Raw genomic sequence first — 25,389 nt, 5'->3', positions numbered from 1 at the left:
ACAGCAATAAAAGAAGTCATTAATTAACTAGAGCTAATTAAGTTTATATCAGTACTGGGTGGTATGAAGTTAATCATGTTGGTTTCTGAATGCCTCATACATTAAAGTATATATTGAAAAATGTTCCTATTATTTTCAAATATTAAAATTGCCATTTACATAAAAAAAAATTACCTGATTTATATGTAAAGAAATCTTCATAAACTGTAAACGCAACTTGCACTGGACCATGTGTCATGATTTCTTTCTGAATTTCCTCAACAGTAGCATTTACATGGTACCATTTCTTAACTGTATGAACATACATAAATAGAAATGATAACAATTTGCAGATATAAATGCATTATAAATTTCATCATGAAGTATAAATACTTTTATTAATTTATTTTAAAACTATCTAGATTGTTTAACTTCAACTTAGATATAAGAGTATTTCATTAAAAAAAAAGCATTTTGAGCAATAACCTATTATTATTTAGAGTATAAAAAAAGTTTGTCTAAACAGTTTTATCATGCTATTATGTTGAATTGTACAAGATGAACAAACTTTTATTTATTATTAATATATATCAATGTTAAGAGTACAGTATAAGGCATCGTACCTAAAACATAATAAAGAAATTACTATAGAATTAGAAGTTTGAATTAATTAAAATCCAAAATGTATTACCATCAAGCTGAATAATTTTATTCATAAGATTTTAATTTTTCTGGTTATCCTTTTCTTTTATTAAACATTTCTCACAGCTATTCATTTTAAAACTTATTATTTCCATTTTAATTTTTACAGACATATTGGGAATAATATCAAACAAGTGATTATCATATATTTACTTGGATTAGAGAGATTTTTTTTCCCATGAACTATACATTGTTTGTGAAATTTTAAAAATTCTTTTAATACCTACCTGGGTGGATGACCCAGTTACAGTTATTGATAGGAAGAATGAATTTTGAAACAATTGAAAAAATGCTAAGGACTAGGATTTGAAAGCAGAACCTTCTTGGTAAAAAGATGACATTTACTCTTTGACTCTATAATTATTACCAGTCATTTTGTACTGTATATACCTCAGTTATAGTTATCAGATCTGTGGTTCTCAAATTATGGTACCACTGGCGGTAAGAGAACAGACACAATTCAAAATTACTATAATACAAAATTTCAGTGACTAATAGATTACAGTACTAACAAACAATTATTTCTTTGTTTTAAAGTATGTTAAGAAGCATTGATTTTTTTATAATCTACATTTAGTTCTTCTGATTTTACTTTAATAACTAACATAGCTGACACATACATTTACAGTTTTTTATTATTTTTAATAAAGAATTCCATTTTGAAGAAGCAGAAATCTCTGAAAAAGTTTTAAATTGAGATAATATGTTAATAATTAATTTAAACAAAGTAATTATATTATAATGCTGTATGTAATTTTCTAAGCTACTTTTAAAAAATGGATTAGACATAAAGACCTTATTCTACATTTTGATGATCTACATTCTACAGTAAGAAAAAACAATTAAAAAAAGATAATATAATGACTTACATTTACGTTGATCTCTCCAGTAAGAGCGCTCATATTGCCTATTAGTACATCTCTGATGGCACAATGGAGTGTCTACTTCATTATCTGGATTGCATCTTGGTAAGGAACCATTTATATGATGTTCACATGGTGGAATTGTGTACGGCTTACAACCCTATTAATAATTGTATAGAACAATTGTCATATGAGGTTCAAATCTCTATATGTTAAAAGAAGTATATTTATCTCTACAAGTATATGAAAGTTATTAAATTTTTCATTTTATGGATGATATTTAAGATTTCAGAAAATTTTCAGTATTTCTTTAAAATGGCCAGATTGATTATTAAAACATATATAATTCTTGAACTGACTTGAGAATTATTTAAACAAAATTGCAAGTCATTATCTTTAATTTGAATTTTTCAGTACCCCTGCTAGATATTAAATAAGTAGATGGAGATAAGTTCTTATACATTTGTATTTGAATAACTATTACAAATAAAATACTCAACATGTTCTAGGTTACATGTTCCTTGTATCTGGCATTGAATGAATTTTCTTATCACTGGTATTGAATTCTGACATATTCATAAAACTTTTCTGTATTATGCTTGATGTTTTTTGGAACTTCATATTAATATAATTTTCAAGTGCTTCATTATTAATGTTGTTAGTTTTACTTTGCATTCTTTTCATTGAAAATTATGCAAAATTTTTAACAATATCTGAAGAAACAGGGGTGTGTGAATAGTAATTGTTTTCTTGTAAGTTATGATGTTGTTTTTCCTCTGAAAGTAGTCTGAACGACTTTGGGCCTGACATGGGATTTTCCACATTCTAAAAAAATGTTTTTCTTATAGACAAAATGTGATTGTTTTGGGCATCAGCCTGAAACTACAAAGTAAATAATAAATAGCATTCTTCAATTATCTATAGAAGCTATAGTGTATTACAATAGATTAGATCAGCTTGTCATATTGCATTAATTTTATATAATTTCGTTTATTTTTAGATTCTACAGCTAATCAAATTCTTTGAAAAACAAAGTAACTATAAATTTATAAAAATTTGAATGTAGATCCTGCCATATATCACAAAAACTGATTAGCAATTATGTTAATTGTTCACTGTAACAACGGGATTTGCAAAAATTTAATTTGATTTTAGGTTACAAGAGAAGAATATTAAACCTGTGCACCTCAGCTTAAGAGGCTTTTTATGCATGACTATTTTCTGATTATTTTTTGGCACAGTTTTGTATTCTTAAAAGAACCTGTGCTTCAAAGGGAAGGTAGATATCATTTATGTGTATTTTTTAAATTTTGAAACACCTCATATTCTAGGAGTAAATATGTCTCACTAATCTTAATGAAATATTACACATATGGGTCTTTTCAAAGAAAGTCTATAATTTTTAGATAGTTGCTAAATATATCATGTCCAGTTGTACCTCATCATAACCTTTTGCAAAAGTACATACATAAATTAAGCTTTACAATGTTGAACAGGTTGATTGATATCATTTATATTTTAGTTGTCATTTGTCAACAAGTAAAAAAAAAAAAAAAAAAAAAAAAAAATATAATAAATAATATAAATATTGCAATATTGTTTACAACTTTATGTGGGATTATGCAAAGTGTGCTAGGCAAGATTTTATAAATACCATTCCCTTATGGCTTGGTACCAAATAAGAAATTAAACTTAAATCTAATCATAAATTGACATTTATCTACCTATCTATTATAAGGAAGAGCAGTAAATTACTGATGGATTAAAAACATTTTCCAATTGTTAGCGACAGTATTTTTATAAAAACATTTCTCTATCATAGATAGTAAATAATATTACAAGATAAGTTCTCCATGCATTTTTGCCCTGCATAAGGTGGCTAACAAACAATTAACCCTCCATTGGTCGCTAAGCGGAGGTTTCCTCCAGGTAAATTGGTTTTGTTTGGGTAAATGTGTTGTTTGGGGTTGGCAGCACTGTCCATTAGTAACATTGTCGATTCTCTCTTCAGGAACAGCTGACAGGCCTCTCCACCCCCAATCATCCTTCAAGGTCAGTGTCACAAGTGAAGTAGTAGAAGGCTGGACGAAACCTTCGCGAGCGTCTGTGTTTTGGAAACGCGGATGAAACCTCTGCAAGCATCTATTTGTGTTTTGCAAACCTGGACGAAACTTCGGTGTGCGAGTTTTTTTTTAGGTCACTTATATTTTCAAGTTATGCAGTAAATTTTTCTTAGTTTTTGTTTTTGAAAATGGAAAAAGAGGAAGAAAGACTCGCCAGACTTTTAGCTAGCGTAGAAAGAGAGGAACATTTTGCAATTGTATTTAGGCCCACTGGGAGTTTTACTCGTGAATTATTTCCTGAAGAGATGTAGAAGATACGACTTTGGACTCGGGTGATGAAAACGAAGAGGTAAATGAAGGAGTACATGAGTTACCAGGTGAGCAAGACGACTTTGTCAATATCAATAACGGTATTACATATGAAGATGATTTTGTTGACATAGAATGTATTCTGTTAAAAGAACGGCAATCTGCAATTAATGAAACCAGGCAAAACGGTAAAGCAGCTTACACGAGCAAAAGGAGGAAACTGCTCTGGGACTTGCACCCAAATCAAAGTGCGGGAGGCTCAAACGTCCAATAGAAATATTTTGTGGATGAGGATGGGATGTGTGGCCCAAAGTGCAAAAGAAGCCAAGTCTCCTGTTGAGGCATGGAACCTTTTTTCCCTGATGAAACAATCAAAGACATAACGGGCTACACAAATATTTATATAAACGCAAACAAACAAATGTTTACTAGAGAACGAGACCGCAAAACAACTAATCCAATTGAGATAAGAGCTGTTATTGGTATCCTGTATATAGTAGGGGTAATGCGTAGCAGGAATCTAATTCTAGAACTATGGGCCACTGATGGGACCGATTTAGAATTTTTCAGATGCGTCATGTCACTAAGCCGATTCAAATTTTTATTGAGATGTATCAGGTTTGACGACATCACGACGCGAGAAGATAGAAAGACAATCGATAAATTGGCTCCTATTAGAGATTTGATTGATGACTTTATCGAGTTATGTAAGAAACATTTCACTGTAAGTGAATTTATAACTGTTGATGAAATGCTGGAATCGTTCCGCAGTCGATGCTCTTTTAGACAGTATATGAGAAACAAGCCCGCCAAGTACGGAATCAAAGTTTATGCAATGGCTTGTGGAAAAACATTTTATACCGCCAATTTAGAGGTATATGTAGGGAAACAACCTGAAGGACCTTTTGCTGTAGATAACTCGGGCAAAGAAGTTGTTCTGAGAATGACTGAACCGGTTTCTGGTTCGGGTAGAAATGCGACTGTTGACAACTTTTTCACATCCATACCTCTTTGCGAAGAACTTTTGAAAAATCATCGCTTGACACCCGTTGGAACAGTAAGGAAAAACAAACGTGAAATACCAATCGCTTTCATCGAAACCAAACAACGTTCTGTAAGAAGTTCATGTTTTGCTTTTAAGAAAGACTACACAACGTTTTCATTTAAAGGAAAGAAGAACAAAGATGTAATCCTGCTGTCATCAATGCATAACACCGATGCTGTAGACTCAACTGAGAATTCTCGCTCTTATGGAAAGCCAGAAATTAATTTGTTCTACAATTCAAGCAAAGGAGGAGTGGACACAGTCACAAATATAAGGAAAGCTATTCAACTGCCAGAGTCTGTAATCGATGGTCGATGAGGCTGTTTTACACCCTTCTTGATATTGGATGTTTGAACGGTTACATCGTTCTGAAAAAGAATGTAAACCAGACTATCTTTAGAAGAAAGTTTATTCAAGAGCTACCTTTCGCCTTGTGCAAAAACTGAAACGGAAAAATGAAACTACGGATGTGTAAGATTCTGAGTATCAGCATACAAGTAGATCAACAACGTGAACCGCCACCAGATGTAGTCACTTCGGGGCGATGCTTCCTTTGCAGCTATAAGAAAAATCGGCCGTCGAAGACAAGGTGTGTTCAGTGCAAACTTTTCATATGCTGAGAGCGTTCTGCAGTACAGTTTACCAAGTGTGCTGATTCCAGCGATGAAGATGAAGAAATACCGGTAGGCTGATTCATCTGTCTAAGTTTTTGTAAGGCTTTGATTTTGGCCAACCTAGCCCACGAATGACAATTAAAACAATTAATTGATGGCTGACTTTAAACCTGTTTTTAAGTATTTTCCTTTTACAATATATTTTATCTGTAGTTTTTCCACAATGATATTTCCATGTGTAAGCAATGTTCTTGAATTTACGCCTTTACGTTTTTTTTCATATCAAGTATATTTCAACTTTTAGCAAAATTTACAATTACAAATTTTTTATTTCCTGATAATTATTATTTTTGAATAATTGTTTTAAAACATATATTTTATACTCGTATTTGTAGTAAATAAGATTTCTTATACTATTTTCATACGTAGTTTTCACATACTTTTGAATAAAATATGTTTATTTCATATAATAATTGTAAAAGTAATTTTTCACAATAACTAAATAATATATACATTTTATAATATAAAAAACCTTTTTTTTTTATATTATACTGTTTGTATTAAACATATATCTGGACTTTAATAAAAGCTTGATTATAAAAATAAACATTTTCTTTACATTTTGTACCTTATTGCGTAACCCAGATGAAACCTCCACTGAGCGAGAGTCAGCGATTCAAATTTTAAGTGACCGATGGAGGGTTAATGAGTTTTATTGACTTCACAAACTTACTTTTTCCATAATTTTGTGTTAATTATAGTTATCTAGTTTCTTTTAAAATCTGTCTACCTAATATTAATTAATGCTTTGCAAATAGTGAAGAAACTGTCATTAATTGCTGACAAACAATGATTTGCAACGATGAGTTCACAACTAGACCGACATGTTGGGTTTAAATTAATGCTTAGCATATTGGAAGTGATGAATAAATAACTGACTAGAGCTAACATCAACTGTTTAGTCATTTATATTATTAATTACAGGAACCAAAGCAAAGCACAAAGTATCATGTAAATATATTACAAAAGATCAAAACTGAAGAGGATCTAAGGACTGAATTACAAAGATTGGTGAGTTAGGTTTTGAGCTTTATTAATTAATATTGGTTTATTATTATTAACTTATATGTATTTTATGATTTGCTCTTTTCATGTACAAACAATGAATTTTTGTTTGTTTACTTTTATTGAAAACAACCTTATAGAAAAATTATCAAATTTCAACTTTCTAGCCTTCAGCAGTGGGACAAGAAGTGATGAATATCTAGGTAAGGGTTTCCTGATTTTTATATGTAGATCAGTTTGTATTCAACTTAACCTCTTTAGGAATGAATAAGAAAAAAATTTTTAAGGGTTTTCAACATACATTATAATAACAACATACAATAAATATATAACTGGTAGTCTAAGAGGTAATGAGCCTTTTGTGCACAAGGTAGCATTAGTGTCCCAAATCTCAGGATATATGAGCCGCAGTGGGTCAGGCCGAATGTCAATTGACAGCTGGCAGTTGAAGCTAGTAGATATGCTAAAAATGTTGGAATTCTTATACTCAGATGTAAGGTATTGTGCCGTGAAGATGAGTGAAGTTTCTACAAAACTGCATTAAATTTTACAATTTTATTTTGATAAAAGTGCAAATGCTGCAAAGGCCCATGAAGAAATTTGTGCTGTTTATAGGTATTATCAAAAGTAACAGCCAAAAAATGGTTTAGCCCCTTTCATTCTGGAAATTTTGATGTCCAAGATGCTCCTCACAGTGGGTGATCAATTATAGAAAAAGTAAATGATATTCTGACAGAAGTCGAGGAAGACCGGCATGTAAGCAGTCGTGGCATTGCCAATGACCTAAACATCCATCACCAAATGATGTGATAAACCATTTGGAGAAAGCTAGCTACAAAAAAGAAGCATGTTTGGGTGCCACATAATCTGACTCAGAAAAATCTATTCGATCAAATTTCTATCTGCAAATCTCTACTGAAATGTAACAAAATCAAGCGAGTCATTTCTGAAGTGGTTGATCATGAGTGTGAAAAGTGGATAACCTATGACAACAATGTACAAAAAAGATTGTGATCAAAGTGAGTAGAAGCTCCATAGTCTGTAGCAAAGCCCACACTGATGCCCAGGAAGGTTATTCTGTGCGTTTGGTGAGATTGAAAGGGCATCATACATCACAAGTTGCTGCTGCCAGGCAGTATGATAGATTCATTATTGATAGTTAGCGCGATTACAGTTAGCAATTCAAAAGAAACGGTCTGAACTGATCAACAGAAAGGGTGTCATATACCACACTGACAATGCTAGATCACATACACTTTTAACAACCCATCAGGAATTGAGAGAACTTGACTGGGAGGTTTTGATGCATCCACCATATAACTTGGATCTGGCACTGTCAGACTATCATTTGCTTCGAACTTTGCAGAACTCCCAGAATGGTGTTAAGCTAGTTTCAGAAGAGGCCTGTGAAAACCACGTGTCAGAATTTTTGACCAGAATCACAGAAGTTCTATAGCAACAGGGTGTTGATGTTGCCGGAAAAATGGCAGATGGTCATCAAAAAAATGGTGCGTATATGGTATCATAATATAATTTTCCAATAACAAAAAATGTGTTCTCAATTTTGGCTTCCAAAGACTCAATACATTTTTAGAACCTAATATATAAATTAGCCTGTTTGTGACCAACCCCAAATGTATCATATATGTTACCAAAATTAGTAAATTGAACATAACTTAACTGAAGAACAATAATTCCTTAAAAAAAAGTCTTTGAAGAGAACTATTTCATCATATAAAATATTACACTAATGTTTAATTTGAATATACTTAAGAGTACATAAACAGAGTATTCAGTAACTCAATACATACTGAATTTAACTAGCAAAAAATAACACTTTATAATTATTACTTGTCTCTAATATATAAAAATTTTCTTTTTATAAATAAAATATTGAAGATGTGTTTGATGTCACATTAATTACAGTTGAGAGTTTGATTCATTTGATGGATTTAATTATTCTTAGAAATTTTGAGATGACTACATTCCATCATGGTTTGTATGTAAGTTTTAACAGTTAAAAATAGGAGTGTGGATTGAATATTACAAAAATAGTATTGCTTTCTCTTTGAGAAAACTGATAATAATGATTGTTTATTAAATTTTGTTTTCAGTTTCATTAATCAGTCACAGAAACAAATCAATGTTTCTACTATTTACCAGTACTACTAGACCTGACAGGCAAAGATATTCACGCATGGTGTGTAATGAATAGATCATCATGAAGATCTTTTGTCTCCTTTGATCACTGGATTTGAATTTACCACATTATTTTCCATAAGGATAAAAAGCATTTGATCTGATAAATGCATACGAAGCATTTCACGAAAACAACTTAAAGTTTCTCAATGAAATGTATTTAGGATTATACATCGATATACGGAAACTGTTATGCTAGAGCCAAAAGTGGATTAAGGATAGTGATGAAAATTAAAACCTAGTGAAAGATTGTGAAAAAATGTATAATTTGTTGATAGAACTACAAAAAATAATTTTTCAGAAAAAAGATTCATTGTCATAGCAGCTTTTTGGGAAACTTTTTTACATTTATTATAATTTATTCTGTTAATTTAAAATCTATAATAATTATTTTTTTAGACATTTTAGTAAATGTATGTAAACATTGACTTATCTATTAAGAAAATTGGACAGTATCTTTCTGAGTGATCTGTCTATATAAATATATGAGATCAAGTTAATTTTATAATTATAGAAATAAAATTTTCAAAAATTAAAAATAACATAACAGAGTTACCATTAAAACTTTGAGTCAGACCTGTCTGTTATTATTTACATTCAGCTCTAGTGTGAATATGTTAACATAAAAACTATTTTAAAAACAATAAACAGATTATGATAATTATAAAGGAGTGATATAAATGAATAAAATGAGAGAAAAAAATACTGGCACATACGCTATGAGATCCATAGTCCCCTCCAGATGAAATGCCAACTCTTGTAACATGGTCCCATGAACAGCATAGACATCCTCCTCCACAACCAAAACCACATTCATTGCAACAACTCAACAGGTCTTCTGCTGCTATTGTTGTTCTAATCTTAGCTTTTGAGAAGATGCAAACCCTGTCAGTCATTACTGATGTTAAGGATACAGCCTGAAAAGTCCAATTAATTCTTTATCAAATTGTGAATACTGATAGGGATATAATACTCTGTTAATCGTAGAGTCATTATTTAATTATTATTTTTATTATAAAGATAAATATATCAAAGAAAAGAAAGTTAATCTTATATTGGGTTTTAAAACTTGTAAATGAACGTTTTGTTATGAAATTTAATTGCTGAAAGATATTAAAAAAACAATTTTCCAAAATAGTTGTCATGATGACTAAAATTATAACTTACTATGAAGACTGTATACATTAACAGTTTGATGAATTAAAAATTAGTGTAACAAATTAGGGAATTAAAACATAAAATATTAAGACTGTTTGTTATTCATGAAAACCTAAATTCATTTTTAAATACATAGCTAAACAATTTAAGAAAGAAAATGACATATTGTTGTTAATAAAAATAATTTGGCAATATTTTCAAGGAGAAAATATTTCAATTGTTCTATTTTTGTTTAGATTTTTAAATAAAGTTGTCAAGAAAAATATTAAATTGAAGGAAAAATCAATCAAAAAATGCAGATATTAATAATAAGCAAATACTAAAAGTGGGTGTTGCAACAAAATATTAATGAAGTTGAAGTTAATAAAACAGCTGTCTATAAAATTAAAAGAATAGATTAACCAATTTATAATCAGAAAAAGGTAAGTACTCATATATCACTCTATCAAATAAAATTACTCATTTTCTAGGCTCTAAGCTAAATTAATGAATATTCTAACATCACATTACAGCTGACAGAAACAGATATCAAGAAGTTGCACCTGGTTCAGCTAAAGCAAGCAGTAACCACATCAGAGCAAATATATTATTATGTGCTAATCACCAGAGATTTGAAGTATGATTTAATTATAAGTAGGCATGTTATACTTTTGAATATATTTGCATATAAATTTTAAGTATTTCATTCTGAAGAAAACAAATTCAAAAAAAATATTACTATAAAAGTTGAAATGGATTTTACTTTTTTTACATTTTATAAATTATAAAGATTATTGATAAGGTCTTGCTATATTATTCTCCTCTTTTTTGAAACGCAGTTTTTTTCTCTGTCTTTTGCCAGATCTTTTTATTATTGGTTGTACAATTTTTGACACTGAATTTTGTTTCATACAAAATGTTCTACAATCATCTGACATCATTTCAAATTTAATTATAATTGCTGATTGTAGTATTTATATTTTATTTATTTTATTGATTTCCTTTTTATTTAGTTAAAATTAATTTTACAGTTTTATTTTAGCTGTTTTATACTTTTCATATCATATTTTATAACTGTATATTATTAATTCACCTAAGGTAAGGAAGGTGTTCTTTACAGCATAACTTACCAGTATATTGATATGTATGAATTAATTGAAAAGGCTTGCATTCTACAATATTGTGTGTTATTTTAACAAAAAAAAAGTAGTAGTAGTACTGCATTGTGGTCACATATATCACACAAGTTACATTAGGTTGTAATCAGTCATTTGATGGTGTGTGTTCCATTGCAGTTTGTTACATATAATTTTGTTTAAACAATCTGCCTTAAAAGTGGGAGTAAATGTACAAATGTAAATGTGGAAGTAAATGTAAATGTACAAATGTAAAGTGGGAGTATATGTACAGTGAGAAAGAGAGAGATTGTGTGTGTGAGAGAGAGAGAGATACAGAAAAAATGAAATTGTGAGATACATCTTATGCTAGAGATTGTAAGTTTGAACAGGCATATTTCTGTTAGTTTTATGAATGGGAACATTTTTTTATCATTTTTATAAGTACTGATATTTTTGAATAGAAGAATATCAAAGTAGTTTACTGATTAGTTTATTTAAATTAAAATAATTATCTTTTAAAAATATTTTTATATTCATCCTGAGTATAAAAATGCTAACAAACTAATAAAATTAATTAAACAAAATTAAAAATAATAAAATAGCTGTATCATTACGTACCCAACATGAGCCACAATTTCCTTGATCATGAACATGTCCAATGTTGTGGCAATTCTTCCAATTATCTCTGGCATCAAATGATTCAGGAATTTCATTTATGGGTATATAATCTTCTTCACTTTTAGATGGTGTTTTCCCAATCCAGTCATCTCTAATTTTACTACCACACAGCCGCTTCAATGATTCTGTTGTAACTTGTGGATCAAAATTATAACCAGCCTGGAAAATTAAAAATTATGAGTTAAAATAAACATTATTACAACAGCTTATTATAAATATTTTATAATGAAATAACCAATTTTTCATCAATTTCATACATAATTCTAAATTGCAGGAAAGTCTTACTACTCAATGGTCAGCTAATGTAAAAAGAAACATTAATTCAGAATAAAAGTAATTCATTATATTAAAATCAATATGCTTGATTTATTATTAAAATAAAATTATTTTTATGTAGCAGCACATGATAGCTAAAATCCTCTTCTACAAACCTGCGATAATGCATTAAATTTGTTTACTGGTTTGTTTTCAGTAGCAGTTAAAATGGAGTCAAGTACAGTCACTATATCAACATGGTTAAAATAGCGTGCAGTGATAAAATTTATAACAGCAGAAAATGCGTGACTCCTATGAATATTTTTCATTGTTTAAAAGCGGTTTACTGTAGTGAAACTGTTGACAGGAGTCCTGTGAACAGGTGGGTGTTGAAATTTCGCAAATATGAAGCTGGTAAAGCGACAATTGAGGACGCACCTCACACCTGAACAACCAGTTTCTGTTACTGACGAGAAACATCGAAAGGAGGTGGGCGATTTGCATCAAAGTGACCAGTGAATAACCCAGCAATGCACATCGAGACATTAAGACACTCAGATGCTGAGTATGTTGAGTTTGAAAGACCACCATGCCCATAATCTTGCAACATGGTAATGGGTGGCTTCACACATGGCATATCACTTCAGAGGCTCCCTGCAAGCTGAACTTTGAGCTTATTCCACATCCGCCATACTTGCCAGATTTGGCAAGTAAGAAACTTCTTCCCTTATCTCAAGAGGGACCTCAAAGTTAATTATTACACCACCAACGATGAGGTGAAGGAAGCTGTAGCCATTTGGATTCGAGAAAGACTGCCAGAAGTTTTCAGTAAATGTTGTGACAGAATGTAAAATCTTATCACAAGTTGAAAAGTGTATCAGTGTAAATGGGAATTATATTGAAAAATAAATACTGGCTTTTGTAGCTAAGATATTGTACTTTTATTCATTTTTTATTTGATTCTAATATCTCTTTTCATTCCTGTGCTACACATATATGTGTGCAAAATTTATCAGCCGAGCCTCATACATTCAATGTAATATTTTTCTAATTTTTATAGCATTATTTTATTCATATTATTAATTTATTATTTGTCATATGTGAAGTATAACTTCACTTTAGTGACTTTCCCTAAACTATGTGTAAAGCTGGTGTATAATAATAGATACACTTTTTATCTATGATGCAACTGAGACAGTATATGTGTTTGGGGTAAGAGGTTGTGCATGTGTATGTGTTAATATTTTCCTCAAAAACTACTGGACTGATTTTGATGCGGTTTTTTGCATTCAATAGGTATCACCTCAGAGCAGGTTCTTAGATCAGTTTTACGGTTATAAGCTGTCGGGGGGTGCTGCAGTAGATATGTTTCTTCAAAATGGCTTCATGGGTTTTTAAAATTTTTAATTTTATTACTTGTATTTTTATAATGTAATCAAATTCATATTCATTAAAAGAGAGAATTTAATTAGGAAAATTTTCTCAAAGTGAAACAAGGGTTTTTTAAAAATGCATATTTCTTCTTGATGTTATAGATACTTTTAGGAAATAACTGATTAATTAAGTTTATTAAATATCTTGAATAAGTGCTTCTAAGTTTACTTACTGAAAATTCACATTTTAGAATTCAGACATTAAGAAGTAGGAGACTTCTGCATGTAACTAATTCTGAGTTCTTAAAGAGAGAAAACTGACAAATTTGTTTGTTTAAATATCTGTTTGAAATTAAATATGGAAATTCTTTGTTTTTAGAATTATTTATTTTGCTGACTTCCTTGGTAGATTGGTAATGTCTCACTCTTTCATCCAGATGGTCCCCAGGCTCAAATTCTGATCAGACTTGATATCTTTTCAATTGGTATAACATTTTCATTTCACATCTTATGAGATGTAATAATCATCTTAAAAGAAAAATATCCTCAAAAAATATGTACTCCAATAATAAAAAAAAAAAATGTAGACTAAAACATTTTCTTGTAATAAATATGGAAACTGGTTTATGAGTCATTTTCCTAGTTGATGAGAAAATGCAAAAACTAACTAAAAAGAACAATCAATTACAATAGAATATTTAAATTTATTCCAATTTTGAAGCATAACAGTAAATTTCTAATGTGGAAGTGCCACTTTTACAATTTAACTATATTGATTTTAGATGTTTGTTTTTATTACCATTTAAGTTACAGTCAATGAAGCTTTTTATTAATTTTGAGTTAATTTTTATGGTCATGGATTCGATGATTTAGTGTAGAAACATTTTTTTATAAAGTTTGTAAAGACAATGTTAGCTTTATTTATATGGTGAATAATTCTGATATAAATCTATTTATATCTTTCTAGGGCATTATGACACAAATCTTGCTTCCAACCAGGTATTATTGAATCAGTTGGTAGTAATCAAGAAGTTGATTTTAAGAGAATTATCTTTCTTTTAGTTATTCCTGATTATAAACAAAAAAGATTCATAGAAAAAATAAATTACAGTATATTAAGCAGATTAAAGTATAATAATCCTATTGAAAGTTTTCAAGAAAAGTATTATACCTTCCATACACCATTTGCTGCATTTACTTCCTGTATAATTGAATTCCAGCGCTCAGTTCCATCTGGACTTGAAGAAGATTGACAAAAGCCAATAAAAAACACAACTAGAAACCGGTACATGTTTTACCATTCAACTAACCTGTAAAATAAGAGAAATATATTTTAATAATTTAACATAAGTCACAACTTTTTTTTAAATTGGAAATATGCTTTCAGAAGATCGTTTGAACTATGAAACAATCTTTTTCTTGGTAATGTTGTTTGAAGTACTATTAAGGGACTCATCTTAAACTGATTGTAACTGTACTTTTATTATCCCTAATATATTTGTATTACCGATGGCTAATAATATCTGTCATCTCCACTATAATATAAATGTAGTAATGTAATCTAAATATAGTAATGTAAAGATGTGGTAGTGTAGTAAAATATGGGCTATATCTAAAAGATACTAATGAAAGTATAAATAACAGAATAAATTACAAATTAGATAGAATAATTAATGGGTATTCTATATTAATGGAACAATTAATGGGTATTCTTAATGGGTGTTGTGTTTATATTTTATTTGCATTATAGGTATGTGAATGTTTGGTTGGAGAAAACTGAAGGATTGGTGAAATTCACAAATATAATAAAAAAAATTAACAGAGATATATAAATTGATTGTAAGCCTTTAAAAAAGAATTACATTTTTAAAACCACCTCTCAAGATAATGAACATTTTCATAAATAAATAAGTTTATTAAACCAAAGAGACAAGTAATAATTTCATTTATGAAGTGTAATAATTCATTTAGTAAGTACATTTTTCTCTTCTAATTCTTATTGCTGGATAATTGTGCTGATAGAACTATTAACAAAGTTTGGTGTTTTTCAATTTTTTTTCTATAAAGTTTGCAAAGTGGAATTAAATAATATGGATTTTCTTTTTAGTTTAATATTACACTATAGTCAATAATATTTTAAAAGAATATAATAAGAATATATTTTATAAGAATATTCTATTTAGATTACAAAATATTAAAAAGTTAAAATACCATTATTGTGCTAATAAGTTCCATAAATTGCAAAAGATAGATTTTATTGTTTTGAAGGAATTTTTAATTAACTTTTTATTACAAATGTTTTAATTTTAATTTTTTTCTAGAACAGATTGTTTATATCCCACATTTTCTTTTTCAGCAAAAAAATGTAGTTTTTGAAATAAACAGATATCACTTACTTTTTTATTGTTTTTTGCTTCATCCTACAATTTTCTCATTAAAATTGATCAGTTATTTAAAAATTTTATTGTTTTGAAGGAATTTTTAATTAACTTTTTATTACAAATGTTTTAATTTTAATTTTTTTCTAGAACAGATTGTTTATATCCCACATTTTCTTTTTCAGCAAAAAAATGTAGTTTTTGAAATGAACAGATATCACTTACTTTTTTATTGTTTTTTGCTTCATCCTACAATTTTCTCATTAAAATTGATCAGTTATTTAAAAAATAATGTCTAAATAAAACTCTACAAAAAATTTTTATTTTTTAAAAATAATCTGAAAGGTTAGAAATTCTATTACTTAGCTTGAACCCTAAGGTAATTATTATAAAATTTGCCTCATATTTGGAATAAGGATGTTACAGTAATGGGTGCATGTTTCTCATTATGCCCATAGATATGTACATGTAGAAAATTTTATGTTTATAACTACGATAAAAAAAAAAAAATCATTAACTATGATATTATTGCTAGTGAATGTTGACAAATAATATATTTAATTCAGAGACCAGAATATTTTATTTCAGATAAATTGTGTATGTTAACACTTCTTTTATAATTAGAAACTATTTTTTAAATGTTAAAAAATAGAAAAAATGATAAAAGATTAGAAAATAATACTTTAAAAATTTTCTTTAAATTTTGCCCCTTTGAAGTCAGCATAAAAAAGAAGCACCTAAAACTAGATTATTAATTTGTTTAAACTGGACCAGAATAGTAAGGAAATAATTAAACTACTAGTATCTTAGTTTATATACCAAAAGAGAAATTTTTTAATATTGCATAATAATACAATATTGAAAAAATTTCAAGCCATGAAAATTTTTCTACCAGAATTCAGGTAGCTATTAGTTACTAACATATGATTACTTACCCAGTTATCACAAAGTGTAAAATTATTACTGACCTCTCTATATTTATATGAAGTTTTATCATGCAAAACTCAAACTGAAGTACTGATAAAAAAAATAAATATCAGAACTAAAGTCCCTTATCTGGGTATACTCAATAAAACAATTTGTAAAGAGAGATCTGAAATGTTTTATGCTACTTTTTATTTATTTATTCCTTATATGATTACCAACTTTTTCCAGTTATTATTTCTAGCATGTTCTATGCAGAGTGTCCCAGGAGGTGTTTCCAGAACTTAAAAGCTTAACTGATTTAAAGATTGCTTCAGCCATATCTTGGCTCTTTGTCAACCAATTTTAACAAATAACATGTCTTTTACTTACAATAAAATGTTTTATATTTTACCCAATAAAATACAATTCATTGACATTAATATTTATGGAGTAATTAAAACATTTAAATGGACACCAATTTTGGTGATTAAAATATTTAAATGGCACCATTTTGAACTTTTTACAGGTAGAATTTTTTAACTTACTTATTTTGTAAAAAAGTTGGCTAATTTTTCATGGAATTTCATTAAAATATTTCAGTTCATTTCTAATAAGGTGTACATTTTTATTGAAAAAAATAAAATAAAGGCAGACAAAACAGAAAATGAGTGATATGGGCAATTGTTCTCATAAATTTTTATGCTCTGAAACAGTCCTTCAAATTTTACAAATACCTCACAGGATATTGTACACTTTTTCAAATTTGAGAAAAAAGTTATGATAAAAAAACTTCCCTGTTGACTAAATTTTCTGGTTACAGTTAGAAAAAATATGTATATATTCATTTTTTTATTTCAGATAATTGGTTCATATCATAATCCCAGTTACAGTTTAATCCATTCTCAGGACAAGAAACTGGAGATTATTGTGAGAAAATTCCCAGTGTTTCATCAGATAACTGTTAATGGTGAATATTCAGTTTTTGTGCTGAAGATTTGAAATTGTAATTTACTTAAAAGGTACATTTTACAGTACTTAAAAGGTTCTTTTTATTATTTAATATTTAAGCTAATGTTTTTGTATTAGTTTTAGTTTCTAAGTGAACTAATTTTCTTCACATCCTCTCTAGTGGCCTGGTTAGTTTCGTTATAAATATGTATAATATTTTTAAAATATTATATTTTTGTAATTAAAGAAATAAGATAATTGGTTGAAGGATAGCATTGTATGATATCGAACTATTAAATAATTCTATTTTACTTAATACATAACTTTAAATACTAGAAAAGTAATCAATGGATACCTTTATCATTATTTTAAATAAAGTAAATATAACTGAATACATAATGGTATTAACTGTGGACTTTCGTAAACCAGTGTTCTGAAGTGCTAACAAATGCTATAACAGTTAAATATAAATTAATTTTAACTAGGAATGAGATGGTAGGTCTTAATGGGATGACATTCATTCCCATCACCAACATCAAGAGACTAGCTGTCCAGGTCCCTTGTATATTGTAATAAAATCTGTCATTGAAGAATTCAAGTAAAAGTTGTTTGAGTATCACAAAAATAGTTTTTCAGTTTTTAATTCTAGACAGAATAGCCAATCTTCAATAAATATAGTATATTTGGAAATATGATTAAAAATATCAAAATTTAAATAAGTCAACCTTTTTTATATCCATCTGCTAAGATTTTTCTGACCTTTTCCAAGATTTGTAAAAGTCAGATGGTTTCTTTACAGCAACCTAATAGAGGATTTGATCTATTTAATCTGTCTTTTTAAGTTATGAATCTTTTAGTATCATTTAACATTCTTAGCTGAGATTCAGGATTACTTGAATATTTCTTGAAAATTTAACTTTGGTAATTCACTATTTTAATAACGCCATTTTTATTAACTCCACTACTTGAAGCCTAACACTGCAGGTATAAGATAATTACATATTAGATAAACATATTTTATACTTATGCATAAGGTAAAGTACAATGTGAAAACTTCTCTGAAGAAACTAACTTTTTGTAACTTTTTATTGTGCACATCTATATTAATCATTATATTTAATACATAGTGGAAATTAGAAATCTTTATCGTTCACAGTATTGTCAAGTTACATATACATTTTAAGACTGCTTAGAAATAATTAATAAATTCCAGATAGTATCTAATAAAGTTATTAGTGACTGTTCTGAAAAGAGGACCAATTTTTACATTTATTGAACCAGTAAGTTTTTGAAATCAAATAAAGGGAAAATTGGTATAATTTCTTCTCTATCCTATCAGATAATAAAAGAATGCCAATTTTTTAATTACAGTTCCTGATTAATGAAAATACATGAACAATTACATGTAGCTATTTCCATCTGAAAACTCTAACCTGAAATAGCCTAATCATTAAATTACTTAATTTCTTTGATAAATTGTTAACTACACTTGTTGTTTATCTGAGTCTGGACATGAGTGCCAATTAATACTTATTTTACTGTAAATATTTCAATAGAATTATTTTATCAAAAACTTGATGTTATGTACGATACTTTTAGAAAGTTTTTTGAAACTTGTTGGAGTATCTATTCTTAATCAATTAGAATGGTCATATACAACCATCATCAGTTCAGAGATTAAAAGATTGTAAGTCCTAACACATAAAAAATATGATTTTTTTCATTAACTTTTATTTGAAAATCATTTTGTCATATTTAAGAAAAGTATTTTTAGAATAGGTGTTACACTAGTCATCTTCTTTGCTATTATCAGCCGAGATTTTGAAACATGATTTCTGAGCAAGTAAGTCATGAAAATACTCTTTCATTAAACAAATGATATCAATCAGCACCTAACTGAAGTTTCAAAAAATGTTTTACTAGGTTTACTGCAAGTTATTCTTTCTTTCTTCTGCAATTTTAATTATTTATTTAAATGATAAAGGACTTTTTAATGACAAATGATTTAATAATAATAATAATTTTTTTAAATATTCATTTTATTAATTTATATTTTTATAGGATCCCCAAAAGTGACAGCAGTTTGTCAGGGGTTTCCATATAAATAACAAATATCGAGTTAAAAAAAAACAAAACAGGATAATTTCATTGAAACATAAAACAAGACTCATACCTTATGATTAATTAACATAAACAAAAAAGAATTTCCTTATAAACATTAATATTCTGCTCCCTAGTTCTCTTCTTCATGTTAGTTAAAATTAATTAAATATATAAACAAAAATTAAGAGTGTCTTCCTTCAACTTCTTCATAGAAAGAAATTTAATGTAACTGGTGACAAATCTCAGAAAATGTTTGGGACAAGATATGATAACATACAATAGCTGTGTGGCCTCATAACAATATTTGCTACGAGTCCGGTGTATAAAATAAGGTGTGTTTTGAGTTTCACAGTTCATATTTTTAATTTAAAAAAGTTTGATGAGAAAAGTTATCCATAGTAATAGTTTGATACAGCAGATCTCTGGGTGATAGAATTCTGCTGATTATATGAAAATCTTGGGTATTTGCTAGAATATGTACAGAGTGATTCAAAGAAACGGGAAATTAAAAAAGATTAAGGAACGTTAATGAAAAATTTTTTTTAGAAGATGAATTTTATTTCATGTAATTGTACAAATGTTGCCATTTTAGGATACATACATTTTAGTTTATTTTTTAAAAATGACATCTTGCAGGTGACCTCCTCTTCTACGTAAACACTCACGAAGTCTCTTCGTTAAATTGTTCATGGTTTGACGTAACATCTCAACTGGAATTTCCACAATTGCTTCTCGGATCTTTGCCTTCAGTTCTTCCGTTGTAGTTGGTCTACTGTGGAACACTTTGCTTTTAATATGACTCCACAAAAAGTTATTGCAAGCTGAGAGATCAGGCGATCTGGGAGGCCATCTAACATCACCATTTCGTGAAATGACAAGTTGTCCAAACAATCGGCGTACAGTTGCTATCGATATTCGTGCAGTATGTGACGTTGCTCCATCTTGTTGAAACCAGGCTATGTTAAGAATCGGTGGAAATCTCTTTTGTTGTTCCACAACAAAGGTTTCAAGCATGGATACGTAATGAGCCGACGTCACTGTAATCGCAAGACCGTTGTCATCCTCAAAAAAATAAGGGCCTATAACACCGTACGATGACATAGCACACCGCACGATCACTTTCTGGCTGTGCAACGGATGCTGGTGTAGCTGCGTAGGATTTTCTTGTGCCCAGCATCTGAAATTTTGCTTGTTAAGAAATCTACTGAGGTGGAAATGCGCTTCGTCTGACATCCACACTTCGTGAACAAACTCTTTGTTATCATTTATGTTCTGAAGCATTACATTACAGAATTGTGCTCGCACAACTGCATCGTTCGGTTTCAGTTCCTGGACGATCTGCAACATGTATGGATGGAATTGCAAGTCCTTCACTAACATTCTTCGAATACTTGAACTATGCAATTGTAAAGATGCTGAGAGACGACGGATTGACCGATGTGGACTTCGTGTGACAGCATCTTGTAAAGCTTGAACATTCTGTGGTGTACAGACGGTTCGCTCACGGCCTGGAGGTTTCTTTTTCATTGCCGAACCGATTTCCTCAAAATTAGATATCCATGTTTTAATTGCATGTGCTGATGGAACACGGTCGTGCCGTCCCAGATTAAAATGACGGTGAAATTTTCTACGCGCTCCCTCCACACTGTCATTGTTTTTATAAAACGCTTTGATAGCAAATGCACGTTGCGCACCACTCCAAGAATCCATGGCAACTAAATGACAGGTTAGGTTAGAGAGGCTGGTGCCACTTATCAAGTGGTACCAATTGCCCACGGCTACCAACACAACTTTCAAAATTTCCCGTTCTTTGAATCACTCTGTATATTGTTTTAGGCTCTTACAATAGTTTTAATTACTTGTTCCTGTAATACACTTGTTGATAGATTACATCTAAATAACAATCCTCAGCATGTTCTCAAGCAGTAATACCATATTTTAAGATTACTCAAATAATGAGTAATATACATTTTTTAAAACATAATTAAGAAATGAAACTGCTGATGATACATAAATATACACATATAGATTTAAAAATTAAGGCACTTATCATTTAAAATTCAGATCTGAAACTCTTAATAAATCAACACCAAGAAATTACTATTCATTTAACTACAAAATTACCTTATTCACTTCCTGGGCAGTAATAGGAAACATATAAAAACTAACATCGAGTGTAACCAAATCTACATGGGGTGTCAATGTTGCATCAATTTATAACATTCACCTCTTTAATAAAACAATCAGCAGAATGATTACCCATAGTCAATTCATCTTAAAAAATGTTTTAATTACTTCATCAATTTCCAAACCTGACTTTTTTCCAAGCACCTTATTAATAATATGCCAAGTATTTTTAATGTTTTACTTATCTAAAGTTATTTATCAAAGTAAAATTTATTCCTCTGATTTTTAATTCTTTTGTTTAATTAATTTTGGAAGCTGATATAGGAATTTTTCAACACAAGGTTATGAGGAGATTTCTTCTACTTTTTCAAAAATTTTTCTCTTTATTTAATTTGATTTATTAACTCTGATGTAATCCATTCCTTTTTCAATTTATACCTGCTGGTACTAATAATGAAGATTTTTTTACTAAAAATTAAATTAATTTGATAAATATTTTGATGTGTTTATGAAAAATTATTACAAAAATGCTCAGAGCTTAAAAAAAAATTATATCATTAAAATTAGTATATCAATTGCCTTTTAATTTGATACACATTATAAAAAGAGATCACAATCTCTTTCATCATCATCATCATCGGAAACATTATTATTGCTATTAGTGTTACGAGTATTATTAATAGATATGAATGCACCAATTAAATAATGATCATACAATTTGGTTGACACAACAAAAGGAATGTAAGAAAAAGAATTACTTGTAATATACATATGATCAATAATCAATTTATTTAAATTTTCTCTCACAACCATTCCTCTAGTAAATACATTTTTATCCTGCTCTAATCCAAAGGAAGATAAGAAGCTTTTGTAATTATTTAATACAGAATAGTTGTCATTCAAGTCAATGTTGATATATCAATGAGAATCAATCCTTCTGAATCAGAACTCTCCAAAAGGGTTTTCAGTTCTATTAGAAAATGAGATTTACTAAAATCTGGTGACTGATCGATATACTGAAACAATTTTAGATACTTATTGAAAACAATCACAGTCCCCAAAATATTCTCAAAAAAATTAAAATTATCACTTTCAAGATTATAACAGTTTTTAATACATTAATTACTCCACCTCCAGTGCGATGATTTCTCAGTTTACTTACCTTATAATAACAATCTATATTAAAAATATGAATTAAATTAACATCAATGTCCACTTCATAAAATATAATGATGTCCAAGAAAGGAAAATTGCTTATTACAACTAAAAATTTTTCCCAATACTTACATATGGAAGATATATTAAAAGAAATAATATTAAATCTCTTATCAGAATTTGTCAAAAAGGCCAAAGAGTCTGCCAAACCAGACATATCAGGATAAAGGAGGTATTCAGAATTAGTAGTATTAATCAGATCCATTAAAAAAAACTCTGAGGTAGATAATCTTCACATCTGGAACAAACCATCTACATTCCACATTGAGGGAGGTAACAGCTGTACATCAGTACAACACATAATGGTGGCTAAAGGGTGTCCAAGTATTTTTCTTGGAAATATAATCATTCTTTTGACTAGAATCCACTATATGGTCACTGTACAGACTAGACTTTTCGGACACCTGCAGATATGAACATTGATAATGATTTTGGAAATAGACTCGCATCACCTTTAGAGCTTGTGATGTAGTGACCAGGGTTGATGTGAGACCCAATTGCTGTCCACATTCCTCTGTGATGACAGGCATGCAGTAAGGTGCCTGTGTATGTTGGTGCATGGGAGCCCTGAAAGCTTCAGTGTTTAGGAACCTGAAGTCAGCGCAGAGATTGCATATCTGCTCTCTATCAGAACATATGAACCAGCATATTGGGCTGGATCTCCAGGGTTGGTTGCCCTGGAGTGGGGGTGTACCCCAATAGGTAGCCTTGTTACAAAAAGGATTTATTCATCACGCAGTTTGAACAAACAAATGTGGCAGAGAATTCACATAAACATCCTCCTTGTTTAGAACCAGCCATGTTGTTGGAGGTGACGTGGAAGAAGAGCTTTGAGACAGGAAGAATCTGTAATGATTTGAAGAGCTTGCAGAGAACTGCTTCTAAGAACTGTTCACCTAGACCTAAGTACCTGGTAATTACAAGAAAAGATCGTAATTTTGCAAGAGTAAGACTTTTTCTTATTGCTCATGAAATAAATACTTGCACTGAAGGCCTAGTAGGAAATTAAAAAAATCTGCAACGGTCTTTATGTTGAGATGACAAACGACATCCTGTTGCAGAAGATTCTTGGACTAAAGAATCCATTGAGATAGTATTGTTTTGGGTAATGTTCCATACCAATTGATTTTAATTTGCCATAATAACTGCATAAAATATTTCTGACAAAATATGATAGGACAGATGAGTTCTAGTGGATCGAATATACCAGCTGTGATGGAGAGGATATCTCTTTTTGTTTAAATGTTAGAATTATTGGAATGAGTGACTTGGTAAAGTAATATGTCTGAAGTATTATTCCAAAAAAGCAGCATCAAACCTGCACACACATAACAACAATTAAACCATGCATGCATCATCTACACAACATGACAGTACTACCAACATAAACAAAAATATAACTAAATTGCGGATAATAATTGACTTACCCTCATAAGTATAATTATACCCTCGTATAATTAAAACTTCTCCATATAAATGGAAGAGGAATGTGAAACTGACTTGTCAAGAACAAGTGGCAGTGATGAGACTCCAAATTGGTCACACACGAATAACAAATTCATATTTGTTAACTGATGAAAAAAAAACCATTGTGTATGTGATAAACACCTTACTGTCAAGCATTACTCGAAAAGGGTATAATATATGGGTGCCTTAGAAAGAGGTATGAACTAATAAATAATTTTGCTACTGATTTAGAAAATGTTAAAGAAGAAAAGATAATTTGTTTATCTATATGTCAGCGAACTAAAAACAAGTTTATAAAATCAGTATGAGTTATTTTCGACTGAGAACCTCTATGTGAAGACACTTTTACTCAAACATAGATTTTCTGAGTTTTCATGATATTGTCTAGACTTTTTGTGTTTTATTTTTTGTTGTGTTTGGTTAATGTTTTAAATTTTATTTTCATGTAAATGTCAGGGCCCTTTTTATCGGTAAGTGTTAGATGTGTGCATTTTGTTTTAAATATTTCATGTTATGTTTATTTTTGAGTTTTTAAATAAAATGTAAGGGCCCTTTACACCCTTACATTTGATGATCTTTCTGGTGATTTAAAATCTTTTTTGAAAGAATGTGAAGAGAGCTTTAAAATGTGACCTTTAGATGTCGATGCCCACATATGCAAAAAAAAAAAGAAATAAAAAATAATGTATTACCTATATAAGTATCATTAAAATCAATTATACTGCTGTTGTGTGGAAAAAAATTTACTGATAAAAGTACTGATAAATGTTTGAAAAAAAATTTCACAATTTTTTTTTTTTTTAATGTGAAGATTTTAGAAATCCAGTATTATAGAGTATGAGTAT

General features: G+C 29.4%; 1 protein-coding gene across 4 annotated transcripts in view; it reads right to left on the bottom strand.

Annotated features, from left to right (window-relative positions):
• Positions 1–25,389, bottom strand: part of LOC142322067 (cathepsin B-like) — a 37,486-nt gene that overhangs the window by 4,455 nt on the left and 7,642 nt on the right. For all 4 annotated transcript variants that reach the window (XM_075360715.1, XM_075360713.1, XM_075360712.1 and 1 more), the window contains exons 2-6: positions 14,572–14,710; positions 11,713–11,931; positions 9,556–9,756; positions 1,551–1,704; positions 175–291 (exon numbers count right to left, since the gene is read on the bottom strand). In XM_075360715.1, the coding sequence (XP_075216830.1) occupies positions 175–291; positions 1,551–1,704; positions 9,556–9,756; positions 11,713–11,931; positions 14,572–14,691 (811 nt within the window). In that variant the 5' untranslated portion in view covers positions 14,692–14,710. The remainder of the gene's footprint in view (positions 1–174; positions 292–1,550; positions 1,705–9,555; positions 9,757–11,712; positions 11,932–14,571; positions 14,711–25,389) is intronic.

This window comes from Lycorma delicatula, chromosome 3 (assembly GCF_047948215.1).
Source record: "Lycorma delicatula isolate Av1 chromosome 3, ASM4794821v1, whole genome shotgun sequence".
NCBI lineage: Eukaryota > Metazoa > Arthropoda > Insecta > Hemiptera > Fulgoridae > Lycorma > Lycorma delicatula.
The sequence above is the reverse complement of the archived record's forward strand: the minus strand, read 5'-3'. Positions and strand labels throughout refer to the sequence as shown.